The sequence below is a fragment of the Sinocyclocheilus rhinocerous genome, unplaced genomic scaffold (assembly GCF_001515625.1).
Source record: "Sinocyclocheilus rhinocerous isolate Xijiao unplaced genomic scaffold, SAMN03320098_v1.1 scaffold1939, whole genome shotgun sequence".
Classification (NCBI taxonomy): Eukaryota; Metazoa; Chordata; class Actinopteri; order Cypriniformes; family Cyprinidae; genus Sinocyclocheilus; species Sinocyclocheilus rhinocerous.
The window spans coordinates 291275-305859 of NW_015630547.1; the positions used below are offsets into that span (position 1 = coordinate 291275).

The 14585-nt window shown below is 39.1% G+C and overlaps 1 protein-coding gene across 1 annotated transcript in view; it reads left to right on the top strand.

Moving 5' to 3' along the window:
• grik2 (glutamate receptor, ionotropic, kainate 2) overlaps window positions 1-14585 on the top strand; it is a 233981-nt gene that overhangs the window by 65828 nt on the left and 153568 nt on the right. The window contains exon 4 of the mRNA XM_016553000.1: window positions 9911-10092. Coding sequence (XP_016408486.1) covers window positions 9911-10092 — 182 coding nt within the window. The remainder of the gene's footprint in view (window positions 1-9910; window positions 10093-14585) is intronic.

A 14585-nucleotide genomic window follows, 5' to 3' on the forward strand; every position in this document is an offset into this window, starting at 1 on the left:
GCTGATTCGCTAAAATGGACTTATCGGTTTCTGTTAAAAAAACAACAAGGGCGATTATCGGCTTCTGCAGTAAAACGTGTACTCGCGATGCCTTGAAAGTGGACAAAACCGGCTTTTTTGACAAAACGTGTTTAGGGTTCAAATCGCGCTATAAGTGGAGAATAATGCACGGCAATCAGCTCATTTTTTTTAAAGTGGCGTTTATCGGTTTTTGCAAATGAACTCTTCATATATATATATATATACCACCTAGTCTTATAAAGCACTCTATTGGACATCATAAGTCATGTGATGGCTTTGTGTAAGGAACAGACTAAATAAATTCTAATTCTAGACTAACTGAAATTGTTATTCAATAAAAATCTTGACTTTGGCTGTAGCTCTCAAATCTTATTCGCACTTGTATTCAGTTAACATGAACAACTGTTATTGTAGGACCTAAGAAGACTTGAAATGTGAACTACTTTTATGACTTTTTATAAGTATTTTATTATTATTATTTTTTTAAAATAAAGTGCCTTCTAGAAAAAGAGACCTTTGGGCCAACCTCACATTGGCTATTCAAAACATCAGCACAAGAAAGAAAATTGCGTTCATCAAACCATTTCATCCATTTCAATTTATTCTGCCTGAGAGCACCAATCCAGTGGTACTTTTCATAGCCCATCAATATGCTCTAACAGTGGCCACGAGATTGTTTAGACAGCTGCAGTGCCATGTTTCCAAACAGGCATAATTTTTTAGGGCTTTGCTATAATGTCCTAATAACTGTTTTGATAACTGCCGCTTTGAAGCTGCATTTTTTATCGCTATGAAATAATTCATAGTTTTAACATCATTTTAATGCAACCATTGTAATCCGAGCCTCTTCACTGCTTATGTGCTCAATTTAAACTAATAATGTGTTTTTAAATGAGAGGACAGTTATGCCTGGCGTAAAATTATAGTTTAATTTAACCTAAAGATAATTTCATTCCAGCCAAATCCTTTAAATATTTTTTCCCCTTGAAAAGTCATGCTAAAAAACTGCCAGCGACTGTTAAAAAAGCCACCATCTGATGTGAAATCAGGTGAACAAAATGCATAAGAATACATTGGATATCCACTCACAGATATTGATGCGTGATTTCATTGTTCCATCACAGCCAAGTCAGATCTTAACTTAACAGAAGGAGCTTTTATCCTCAAAGGAGGAAGTTCTCAAATGTCTTTCCAGATCTCAGAATGCCTCTGATATTAATGAGAAAAAGGGGGTGTAGATATTTCTTCAAAGTGTAAAACCTTTGCATTTTGTCATGCCTGTGACATGATTTTAATCTTGATCAATTTTCTCTACACATTTAGTCACACATAAATAGTCAAGGCTACATTAACCTTGACCTTCCTGTCTGGAGAGCTCAGAGCTTTGAGTAAGATGTCAGCTTTCACGTTCCTTTTCAATTAATGCCAAAGGAAAGCAGCATTCATCTCGCATCACTAGCTCACAGCACTCTTCTGGAGGAGGACCAGACAACCACAGAGGATTACAAGTCAGACAGACCATTCTTTTAATTTAATTTAATTTAATTTATTTTATTTTGAACGATGCAGCCTCTCCAATGGATATGTATCACAGGCATTTTGCATGAACTGGGGCTTCCATGCGGGATTTAATAAACATTTGAGCTGATGAAATATATATGCTTTGTTAAATATGAATCAACAAACAGTTGGAAGGTATTAGGCACACTCAATAAAGGTCACCACATGTAGTTTTTCATTCATGCAAAGGGGTAAAAGAGCAAACCTGCCTCAGATAGTGACCCGCACAAAGCTGTGTTAGTTATCAAAAACATCTGATCAGTGCACACAAATTAAATAATCTATGCTGCTACAGTGTGTGCATTTTAAACGTTGTTCATTTTATGTCGTTATTGTGTATAGTATTAAGTGTAATAGCCCATTAGTATTGACTGGTGGGCTAAATTCTCTTAGTTCTTGCATTTTCACATCTGCACAACAATGATAAAAACAGAATGATATTGCTGAAAACCTGCATCAGTGTGGAACTGTTTTATAAGTTAAGGTTAATATTTTCATTACCTGAGGCTTGTCTGCTGGTCAGGCTGAGAGATCAGATGGCCAACCAGCCAAATCAGCAAAACCGCCAGCTTGGTCAAATTTCATTTTTTATTTTTTTTTTGCATGCAAATTGTAAGGCAGCTAGTTCTCAGCAGAACTTGTTTTGTTTCCTTGCCCTTCAGGGGAAATCCTGGTTTAAGCTTGTCTTAGTTTATTTAAATTGGTCTCCCATCCTTGTCTGATATAGATAGCCTCCCAGCCTGACCAGCTAAAAAAAAAAAAAAATCTGTAAAACCAACCTTTAAAAAAATAAATAAAAAACAGATAATAAACAGGCAAATAAACAGATTTATTGATTCAAATTATTTATTTATTTATTTGCTTTCTTTGTGTTACAAGCAACCCATGTTCATTGGAAAGTGTAGTGTTAATAAAAGTAAACTTGAGATAAAAACATATTTGCTAACACAACCATGCAATTTTAGCTTGCTTCTAAGTCTTTAAGCTTTTATTGTGACTCATGTTTCACGGGACTCTTACACAAGTGATTTGCATCACAAGTGCAATACTGTACCAGGCAGAGATGGGCACAAATACATCAAAAAGTATTTTGTTACAAATTACAAATACTAGTTAATCAAATGTATTTAATTTAAAATAAAATATACTGGTGTGAGAAATGTATTTAATTAAAATACAAGTAATTTGTCATTTGAAAATACAAAAATACAAACAATATTTACAAGCAATCATTCGAAGTGCAAGAGACAGTGCCACTACATTTAGCAATACTGGAGTAAGATACACACAAGTGAAAGAGAAGTGCTTTCCCCTCCTTGAGCAACTTATAAACAACATATTCTTTAACCCTAACACTAGACAAATTATCCAATATATTGATCCATATTTCTTCTATTTTCTTATGTTTGCTTAAGACACAACTGACTGTGTTTACTTGAATACCATCAAGCATGTCTACGCTTTATTTTTTCATGTTTCTTTATCGCTCCTTCATCGTGTCTTTATCAGCGTGTCAAAAATAATAAGCAGTCCTGCGAAACTTTATTTTCATATCGCCTAGTCCTACTCAAGAGGATGGCTCAAGCTATTGCACTGTCAACAGTAAAGATTAACTCCTAAAAAAGCTGATATTTATCTGTTAAAGGGCTCTATGTACAATTCAGAAAACCTTGTTATTAGTGACACCGGTGGCCATTAAGTGAGCTGTAGCCAGCAACTTATTGCTCATGCTCTTGCACACACTCCATAGTAATGCGAGCGAGCGACAGCCAAAGGGATTCACCGATATCATGTCAACAGATGAGGTTGATTAAAATTACATTATGATAGTTTCCCTTGGATTTTCCCAGAGTAAAATAAAAAAATCACATTAACATTACAGGCTCTCATTTTTAAGGTTTTTTACATGCTGTTCACACATTGGCAAAAAGTGATTAATACTTGAAAATTATTTCATAAAGCCCCTTTAAAAATTTCATTTTGTCCATAGAAACAAGTAGCTGACTTTTACTAGCAAGCTAACATCACTTGTCAGCTAGCAAGCAAAGTTGTAGAGCAGCACATCTTTTCCTTCTGTCCTGTAATAAGATTCAGTGAGCAGTATCTTATATTTTATTACATACTTAGCCAGTTTGCACTGAGCACCAAACAGCTTCTTTCATTTTTTTTTCCAGTTGGAAGGTGGAACCATGAACGAATTTAAGGGATAGTTCACCCAAAAATGAAAATTCTTACATTAATTACTCCCCCTCATGTCTTTTCACACCCATAAGACCTTCGTTCCTCTTCCGAACACAAATAAAGATATTTTTGATGAAATCCGAGAGCTTCCTGCCCTTCCAGATGCAGGAAGGACAGAAACACATTCAAAGCCCACAACAGTATAGCAAAGACATTGTTAAAGTACTCCATGTGACTCCATTGGTTTAACCGCAATTTTATTAAGTGAATCGAGTGCTTTGTTTGCACAAAAAAAAAACATAATTTACTACTTTATTTATGAAAATATTGATCTGCACTGTGCATTCACGAGAGCATCACAACGCATTTGTGTTGTGTTCATGGGATAGAAGACTCACGTCAACACAACGCTCATGAGTAAGTGTTCACTAGTGTACCACAACACGTGTTCGGATAATATTTTCGTAAATAAAGTTGTAAATTATATTTTTTGTGCAAACAAAGCACTCACGTCTCTTCATAAAATTGGATTACTTAATGATGTACTAAATTACATGGATTACTTGATGATGTCTTTCCTACCATTCTGGACTTTAGAGGGACAAAAAGCTCTTGGATTTCATCAAAAATATCTTCATTTATGTTCCAAAGATGAACAAAGGTCTTACAGGAGAGGAATGACACAAGGGTGAGTAATTAACAACAGAATTTTCATTTTTGGCTGAACTAACCCTTTAAGACTCTGCCTATGGATCCAACAGGATGTCGTATGATTCACTTGCATCTAGCCAAAAACTGTGATAGGCTATAGTTGGCAGTACTAATAACACGGGTGAAGATATTGTATTATCTGAGAATAAAATGACCTACTTGATTAAGTATTTTAAGTATTTTAAATACAAAATGCTGTCTCTCAAAGTATTTAATTACAAATTACATTTGATTTTTTTTCCCAGCAAAATACAAATGACAAAATACTCAAAAGTAATTAAATACATATTTTAAATACATTTAATTAAAATAATGCCCATCTCTGGTATCAGGTGAGCTACTGAGCAAGTTTACTATGCTGAAAAACGTCATATATAGATGGAACTGGTTATCTGAAGCAAATACCAAAATCTATTAGTTTACAAATTATGCACTATGCTAAAAGTGTTTTGAGGTCATAACATAATTTGTGTGCGAGGAACTGTGGGGGAAAAAACAAAACAAAACAAAAAACAAACAAAAAACTATTATATGCCCTTGTAATCATAATTTGTGTGAAAAGCAATAAGATGTTAGTGTTTAACTACGATTACTGTTCATTTCAGCTGGGAAAATGTAGGTAGAGGCATGTTTTTTTTCCATTGAGCCTATAAATGAGTTGGTTACAAGAAACAGCAAACAAAATAACATCACAGGCTCATTGGAAGAATGTGCCTCTGCTTACATTTGTAGCGCCACTCACTGGACATTTAATTTCCGAACTGCCACAATATGTACAACAGCCAACACTGTCAGATTCACATTCTTTCGAACGCACTTTTAGTGCCTCTTACTGGATATTACACTTCGAAAATGTCGAAAAATGTGAAAGAAGCATTTTAATAACTTTTTTATTTTTTTTATTTCGCCAATAAATTTTTTTTTTTGTAATTTAAATGGTCTTGTTACAAATCTTCACCTTCAGTCTTAGAAGTTTTCTTTTGTGCCCATACTTTAGTGACAGAATGCTGTAGAGTCAGCAGCAGTGCGACTTGGCAAAAGCAGGTGGAAGTAAACACCCTCTTGAATCATAAAATTACAAATGGCACACCTTACAGTCTCATGGCATTTGGCAAAATAACAATGTTGAAATAGATTAAGGAAGACACTAACTCTGTGGTTCCTTGTTTGGTCCTGGATAGTTGAGAAAACTCTCTTTGGGAACGCCTATGCATGACCACGTTCTGAAGCAGGTGTGGAATCAGTCCAATGGAGAAGCGAGACGTCACAAGCGGGGTGATATGAGCATCCAGGAAGCTTAAAAGTGCACCCGGCACAGCGCATGTTAGCTTCTGATGGATGAAGGAAGCGCCTACAGGGATGCAGGGAGTATGGCAGAGAGACGCAGCATCTTGTTCCCTTTAGGGAACCATGGATACATATGTAACCTGAGATGTTCCCCATCAGGGAACCCGAGCTGTGTCAAGATACTTTGGGAACGAGAATGCCCACTGCACCATACTAACAAGTCCCTGTCTTGTGTGTATCAGGTGAGCACATCTAAGACGAGAGGACTTGGAATCCTGGGGTAGAGGACAGGTCCATGTTATAGAACCGAACTAATGTGTGCGGAGAGGACCAGCCTGCCACATCACAAATGCCCTGCAGGGAAGCACCCATGAATAAGGCCTTGGAGGCCGCCAAACTCCGGGTCGAGTGGGCTCTGACCCACCAGAGCAATTGGGGGAAAGGCATACGGACAAGCCTTGGCCACTTCTGCACCATGGCATTCAGCCTAAGCGGAGCTGGATGCATAAGGGAGAACCAGAGCGGACAGTATGTCGTTTCCTGTGACATTAATAGATCCACTTCCGACTGGCCGAACTCCCTCCAGAGGGGCTCCATCACCTTAAGGTCGAGCCTCCATTTCCCAGGCCTCAGACCTTGTCTCGACAGGATGTCTGCTCCCTGATTCAGGTGCCCAGGGATGTAAACTGCTCTGAGTGAGAGAAGTTTTCCCTGAGCCCTTAGGAGGATCTGGTGTGCCAAGTATAGTTGTATTGTGGGCGCGAGCGCAGATCCCCCTGGTGGTTGATGTAGGAGACCACCGAAGTGTTGTTTGTGTGCACTCATGCCGCTCCCCAGCCCGTGAGGGAGGCATCCGTCGTTAGCGTTACGCGACGACAAGGAGCAATACTGGGCCTTGAGACAGGAACCAAGGTTTCTTCCACATGTCTAAGGCACGAAGGCATTGCTGCGTGACCTTGATAATGTGAAATGGGTTGCCCCTCGGGGAAAACCCCTTGGTCCTGAGCCACCACTGCAAAGGTCTGATGTACAGTAGGCCAAAATTTATCACGTTGGACACAGCTGCCATCAGTGTCTGAAACTGTTTGACAGTGAGTGACTGGCCTTCTGTCACTATCTTTATGGCTGTGAAAATCGATTCAATACGAGCAGGAAACAAACATGCCTGCATTGTAGTTGAATCACACACTACACCAAGAAAAGGGTGTTCTCTGAGCTGTAGAAATCACACTCTTCTTGGCATTCAGCCTCAACCCCAGCTCTTTCATATGGGCGAGGATGACATCTCGATGCCAAATCACCTGCTGCTGAGACTGCACTAGTATCAGCCAGTCATCGATATAATTTGGTATATGGATGCCCTGGAATCACAGCGGAGCCAGAGCAGCATTCACACACTTGGTGAAAGTGCGGTGTGAAAGTGATAGGCCGAAGGGAAGAACCCAATATTTGTATACTTTGCCCCCAAAAGCAAACTTCAGGAACTTCCTGTGTTGAGGAAGGATGGATACATGGAAGTATGCGTCCTTGAGATATATCGAGACAAACCAGTCATCTGACCTGATCTGAGACACAATCTGCATCTTGAACCGAAAGCGTTTGATAACGTGGTTCAGCAGACACAGATCTCTGATCGGACACAACACACCATTCTTCTTTGGAACGATGAAGTATCGGCTGTAGAACCCAGACTCTGTCAAGAGAGTAGGAACACGTTCTATGGCCTCCATTACCAGAGCCTGCTCGGGGCCCACTAGTGTGGGGACAACCATGTTGAAACGAGGTGGGCGAGAACCAAACTGGATTCTGAAGCCTCTCTCTACAGTCTGCAGGATCCATTGTGAGACATTTGGCAGAAGTTTCCATGCTGCCAGAAAGTTTACTAAGGGAACCAGCCATTCAGGGCTGGCCTCTGGTATGGCTAGAGGAGTCACTTCGGTGCCCTGAAGAGGATAACCTGCAGGGAACGACCGGAGGATCGGGCACCATATACTGAGATCTCTCCTCCCCAGGGAGGTCTGCCCTCAAAGCCCTGACGCTCATGGCATCAGGACTTCTTGGCCAAGGTCTTCCTTGAGAGAATGACGGTCCACAGATCTGCTTTCTCCTTAGAAGACACCGACCGAGAGCTACACCCCGACCCCTGCTCTTTTTGCTGGGAGGGAACGGGTAGCAACACTCCATTTCTGGGCCTGGTGATATGAGGAGCTAGGGGACGGCTGGGGTTGCTCCCGCACAGCAGCCCTGGGGACCCAAGGACGGAGAGGGAGGTAGCGCTGGAATACCACTGCCTGCTTCCTCGCCTCCTGAAACCTCTCGATAACAGTATTTACGGTGTTGCCAAAGAGGCCAAAAGGCGAGAGTGGAGCATCCAGCAGGAATAATCTGTCCTTGTCTTGCAGCTCAGACAGATTCAACCACAGATGTCCCTCCTTAGCTACTAGGGCTGCCATTGAAAAGCCGATGGTTCTGGCCATTTCCTTTGTAGCATGGAGAGAGATCCCTGGCCTGACGCAGTTTGCAAACCACGTTGGAAGCTACCCTCGCTCTCACTCAGGTCCTTAAGCAGGTCGGCCTGGTATGCCTGTAACACCACCATGGTGTGCAGACATGCACTGGCCTGACCTGTCACTATATAAGCTTTCCCCACCAAGACCTACATCGTTCTGACCGGCTTGGTGGGAAGCCTCGGGGCCTTCAGAGACAAGCCACCCTTCGCATGGTCCCATGTCCCTGTTCATTCAGCCCCACAATATTAGAATAGTCAGAAACCGTGGGGCTGTAAGGACGAGCCCTCCTTGGATCCCTCTGCTTAATCCACTTGCGATCCCCATGACAACGATCTCCGCTGTGCCTCGGTAGCTGCGGGACTGGAACCAGAGGGATCGCGAGACTGGCAGCTCTCATCAAAGACAGTCAGGCAGGAGCGGTGCACACAAAGCGGGAGCTGCTCACAATCAGGGCAATGAGCCCCCCTGAGAGCTGACCGTGCATGCTCCACTCCCAAAAAGATGACGCAAAGATTGTGCTTATCCACCATGAGGTAACGAGGGCAGGGACGAACACACAATCTAAACCGCTGTCTGCTCGCCGACTTGGACTTTTCTTTACACTTTGATATTTTTGCTTTCTTACTAACAAAGTGTATCTGACTGACTGCTTGTGCAAACATAACACACAACCACAACGCTCTTACTGAAGAGCAGAAGCTAACATGCACTGTGCCGGGTGCACTTTTAAGCTTCTTGGTTGCTCATGTCACCCCACTTGTGACGTCTCGCTTCTCCATTGGACTGATTCCACACGTGCTTCAGAACATGGTTATGCAGAGGCGTTCACAAAGCGTTTGAACTCAGCTCGAGTTCTCTGATGGGGAACTGAATATATAAGTCCTCGATTGTGTGAAGTAAATGAGGGCGATGGGATTTTGGGGGCAACCTAGATATCATTTTTTTTTTTTTCAGCTGATGACCTTTTGAAGTGGGAATGTGATGTTTCATTACATTAGGAGGTGGCATTTCATTGACAGGAGTGTCCAACATTTCACTGAAAAGTAGTTAATAGAGAAGAGAGCAAGAGGGTTAGAAGAGTTAGATGATAGATAGCGAGGGGCCATGCAGCTTAGCAATTTAATTTCCCCCAAAATATTATGACTTTATACATCCATCCTTATGGCTTTCTTATGTTCTCCTAATTAGAAAGATAAGAATTAAATGAAATGGAGCTTCTATATAGATGGCTCTAAATTATATTTCAGATGCTCTGTTGTACATTTAAAGGAATGTTTCACCCAAAAATGACAATTCTGTCATCATTTACTGGCTCAATATCATCCAACACAAAATGAGATTTATTTATTTATTTTTTTCTGATTGTCCAAGCTGCACTCCTTCATAAAATAAAGGTAATAAACAAATCCCATTTGTCTTATTCAGACTCATCACAGCAGGTAATTTTGTGACAATATTTGGCGACAATATAAACGATACTTGTCCATTTGTGTTCCATGAAAGAAAAATGTCTTTGTAAGAACATCAGGGTGAGTAAATGATGACAGAATTTTCATTTTTGGAAACCATTGGTACTATTGGAACTATTCCTGTAATTCTGTAATAGCCTTATTTATATTCTGTCTCTCTCTCCCACTTAGGTCTGATTCGATTACAGGAGCTCATCAAGGCTCCATCTCGTTACAACATCCGATTAAAAATCCGGCAGCTACCAGCAGAAACAAAAGATGCCAAGCCCCTTCTTAAAGAAATGAAACGAGGAAAAGAGTTCCATGTGATCTTTGACTGTGGTCATGAAATGGCAGCTGGCATCCTTAAACAGGTGAGTCACTTCCATTATCTAATTTCACACTGAGGACTACAAAGACTGATTTGGAAAGTTAACTGATATAATTATTATTATTATTATTTTTTTTTCTTCAGATTTTAAATTACAAGAGTAAAGAATCCTTTACATTACATTATCTGACTTGAACATAAGTGAAGGATAAGGTCTTCTAAATAATGTAGCAACGAGTCACAAGTGTACAGAAAATTATTGTACATTCATTTAAAGATATAAAATTGTGGATACACGTATAAGAAAGTCATAGACATAGGATTTTTAGATTATTGTTATTATTTTATTGTTTATTGTAGTTTTCCTTCTTACAGAAAACTGGATACCCTTTTCCTCCCCCACCCCCTTTTGTCCCCTAATCGTCTTTTAAATGAAGATTGCATTCGGTTGCATCTGTCTTGAAAAAGTTTTACCATGCTTTCATTAGTTATTTTGCTGATTCCTAAGCCTTTTATGTATAGATTTTTAATTTTTTGTTGCCATTACCATTATCCTGTCCCAGACTTTCATTCTTATTAAATTTAAAAGTATGAAAATCCATCTTAAAATTTTAAAGTAAAAAAAAAAAAAGTTAGTGTATTTGCTTACCAAGAAGATAAGAGTGTCAGTGAAGAGCATGCTTGATATGAAATCTGATAAATGTGATGTGTGAAGTGTGAAGAAAAAAAAAATCCAACATAGTCATTTCCACCACTGGATGCTACTAAACACAATACATAATATGAAATACGGATAGAATTGTGAGTGGGCAAAATAAATAAAGTAGCAATAGTGTGTAATTTTTACCTGCAAAAAGAAAGTTCATCAAGACAACCTTTAAATGTTGGTTTGACAAAACATAGTCTGAAATTGTAAAACACCTTCAAAGTTTGAAGGATAGCAGGCAAACAAACGGACATATTTATACATTTTACACCTGTACCATCAGCTTTCCACTCTGACAAATCTACTTGCATCATTTTATTGAAAACATGGAAGAGTACAAAAGTCAGCTACTACTTTAGTGTGGAACTTAAGTTCTAGTGTAAAATAAAATTATTAATTTAATTTTAATTTTAATTTAAATTCATTTAATTAATTCAATTTTCAGGTTTCCAACTAGTGTTAAGCAGAATAACAAAACCTGTTTATCTCAAGACATTTACAAGTGAACGTAATAGCTTCCTGAGACCTCTGTAGATGACAATATATTTTAGCACATTTTTTTCTGAGACCATACATACACATTCAGGGCTTTTGACCATAAAAACTCCCTCTACTTGGTCTATAAAAATGACTGACATTAGCTGTTTCCATCACCTTGTTTTTATGCACATATCACATCAGAAACAAGTGATGGAAATGGCAAATTTTTGAAAAAAAACAAACAACCACAAAAAACCTTAATCCCTTAATTTGAGTTAATGGAAATAATGGGAGATGGAAACACATTTCCCGAATAAATTCATCCATGCACATAAAAAAAGCATGTGAATTTGCACGATAGGACGGCGTAACTTGACTAACCAGTGGACCAGTCTCGTTGCACAGCATCTGAAATGTTGTTTTGGTCATTTTGCAATGCCTGAGCCAAAGTATGTTGTCAAAGTATTTCTGTATAATTGCCTCCCAGAACTGTCTTACAAGACTGCATTCCCAAACAGCAGGCATTCTCCTCCGAAAGCAATGACCGCATTTATTGTGTTTCGTCTGCTCGCTCTTGAGGCGAAGTAAAGCATTCCCAAACAGCAGGCATTCTCCTCCGAAAGCAATGACCGCATTTATTGTGTTTCGTCTGCTCGCTCTTGAGGCGAAGTAATGTATTATATATGAAAATTATTATATTCAGTGGCTTCTCCTACTTTTCTTAGTGATATTTAGTGCCAGTTTATCAGGAAGTGACGATTTTGTTCTCTTTGACTCATTGGATGGAAACGTCATTTGCAAATGGTTTATGCAATATTCCAATTTTTGCGCAAAAGTTACATTCGCAACTTTGGATGGAAACGTCTAGGTTACTTGTGTAACCCTCGTTCCCTGAAGGAGGGAACGGAGACGTTACGTCGCTGCGGGGCAGGGTGCGCGTGACGAAACACGTACGCCAACTGTCATTGGCTTGTTTAGTTAACACTCGAAGGTGATTGGGCTCTCGGGCGAGATCGAACGAGATCGATAACGTCGAACGTGACTGACTGAAAGGGAACATAGTGATTGACTGAATGACTAAATTCAGCACTCTTATCATTTAATTGTAATTTAAATCTGACTCATTTTTCTCAGGAGAACTTTATGGGGATTCAAATCAGAAGATAACTTTATGTTACAAAACAGGGCATCAATTTTATACATGTCCTCTGTAGAGGACAGCAGAACATGTTTATCAGACATTTTGAAAAGACACAACAAATGAATTGGGAAATATATTGCATAACATTATTCCTATGAAATAGGAGATCTTATAGGAGCAAGTCACCTATAGGAGCAAAAGGCAAGACCCGCAAATCTGTGGCCACAGAACAGCTATTGTATATTTTACTTCGAAAATATTTTTTTGAAGTTGTATATAAAGATGATTAGAATGTTTTAAAAGAGTCTTTCTGCTTAAATTTACGTTTAATGCAGTGTTACTTGCCATTTCGTTAATTATTTGTGAAATGTACTAATAATTTTTCAATGAAAATAGTTTCAAAATAATTCCTTCACCATTTTTTTCAGTGTAGAATGTAATGCAATCTGATCTTAATAGGAAAGACTGATTAAATAAAGTTTGCCAAACAATGGATAAGGATATGCACTCCTAGATTTCTTTGAATAGTCTCACATTAGAGAAACCCAAAGAGCAAACTGATATTTCAGTGTGACTTAACTCCAAGAATTTTTGCCCAATTACAGAAATAATCAAATATTAAAGTGGGTATTATTCAGCCAGAAATTGACTCACAGACCTCCTTAATCAGTTTCAGACCACTGAAGTGATAATGAAGATAGTCATTATTAGTGGCAGTGGATATATGCTTCTATAATGGGCTGCTCTCAGAGGGTTTGTGTGATATCCACATTTGAAACTTTTGGCTTTGTTAAGTCGTCCACACTTTTGAACTTTGCAAAATCTGCTCAGGCTACAGTGCCATTATTTCTTGACCAGTATACTTCTGGGCATCTGCCTGTGACGTCACAGGCTATGTGATCCAATGGGATTGGAGTTGTTTCACATGTGCTTCAGACACCAGTCCTGCTGGCGGCAGTCCCCAAAATGTCCACTAGGGGATGCAGCGTGAGTTCTCTAGAAGGGGAAATATCATTATTTCACTGACTGTGGGTTTGCAGTTGCATTCAATATAATTTTAACTGTATACAATATACAGTAAGTACAAACATTAAAATGCAACTAACTTTTTAATTGGTCATAATGGGAAAGCAAAAAAAAAAAAAAGTCACATTTTTCAGCACATGGAACAAAGTCCATCCTGCAAATGTTTTGAGCGCAAGGATCAAAGACGTCCATCCAGCATGTGTTTACATAGAAAACCAATGAAAAAGTAGCGCAGTGGAACGCAAAACCGCATTCTGTCAACGGCCCTGAGACAGACGGTCTGTCTGTGTGTATTTTAGTGGTGGGGATTTCTCAGTGACACTTTCTGCTGGTTAGACGTAACACCAGTAGGTGGCGGCAAGTGAGTCTCTGAGGCTTTCATTCAACCTCATTCAAAAACGCTGATTCATTCATCAACCAAACAGAAATGCTAGCTCTACGTGAAATTTTCGAATTAGTAACAGAAGACATGAAAAATCTTTTGAACTAGTTTTTCCTTAAAAGAGTGTGATATTGCTATGGCAAGCGATATTGGTAACACTTTAGAATAGGAAACACTTATTCACTATTAACTATGACTTTTCCCTTAATAAATTCCTAATTTGCTGATTATTAACCCTCTAAGGGCCAAAGTCGCAAAATTGCGACAAGACGTCATACTTAATAAAATAGGCTGTAGATCCTAATATGGTGTAATATCTCATTTGTATTCCCTACCACTAGATGGCAGACATGTAGTACTTCGATTCTAGACCAAAATGACGTAATGTTCCTATTCAAAGTGTTCGAGCAAATAGCAGAGCAAGTGAGCTATCGTGTCATTGATGCGGAAGCAGTTCAGTTCACAGCGTCCGAGTAAATTGTGAGATTTGTGAGAGAAAATCGCCAAATGGCTAATAAAAAGTTGTACCGTGAGGATGTGTTGCAAATGTTATTCGCCGATTCTGACTCTGAAGGGGAATATTTGCCTTTTGGAAATGACGATCGGTCATCTAATAATCGCGCTTCTCCCGGTACATATTGATGAATATTACTGATGAACTGATCAAAAAGTAGGCTACTGTTCACATGCGTTTTACTACTATATAGTATAGTAATATAGTAATAATTTAGTACTTTCTCCTGTTTTTTTGTTGGTTTCCTCTTTTCTGATCATTTGGAATGAGGATAAAAAGACAAAAAA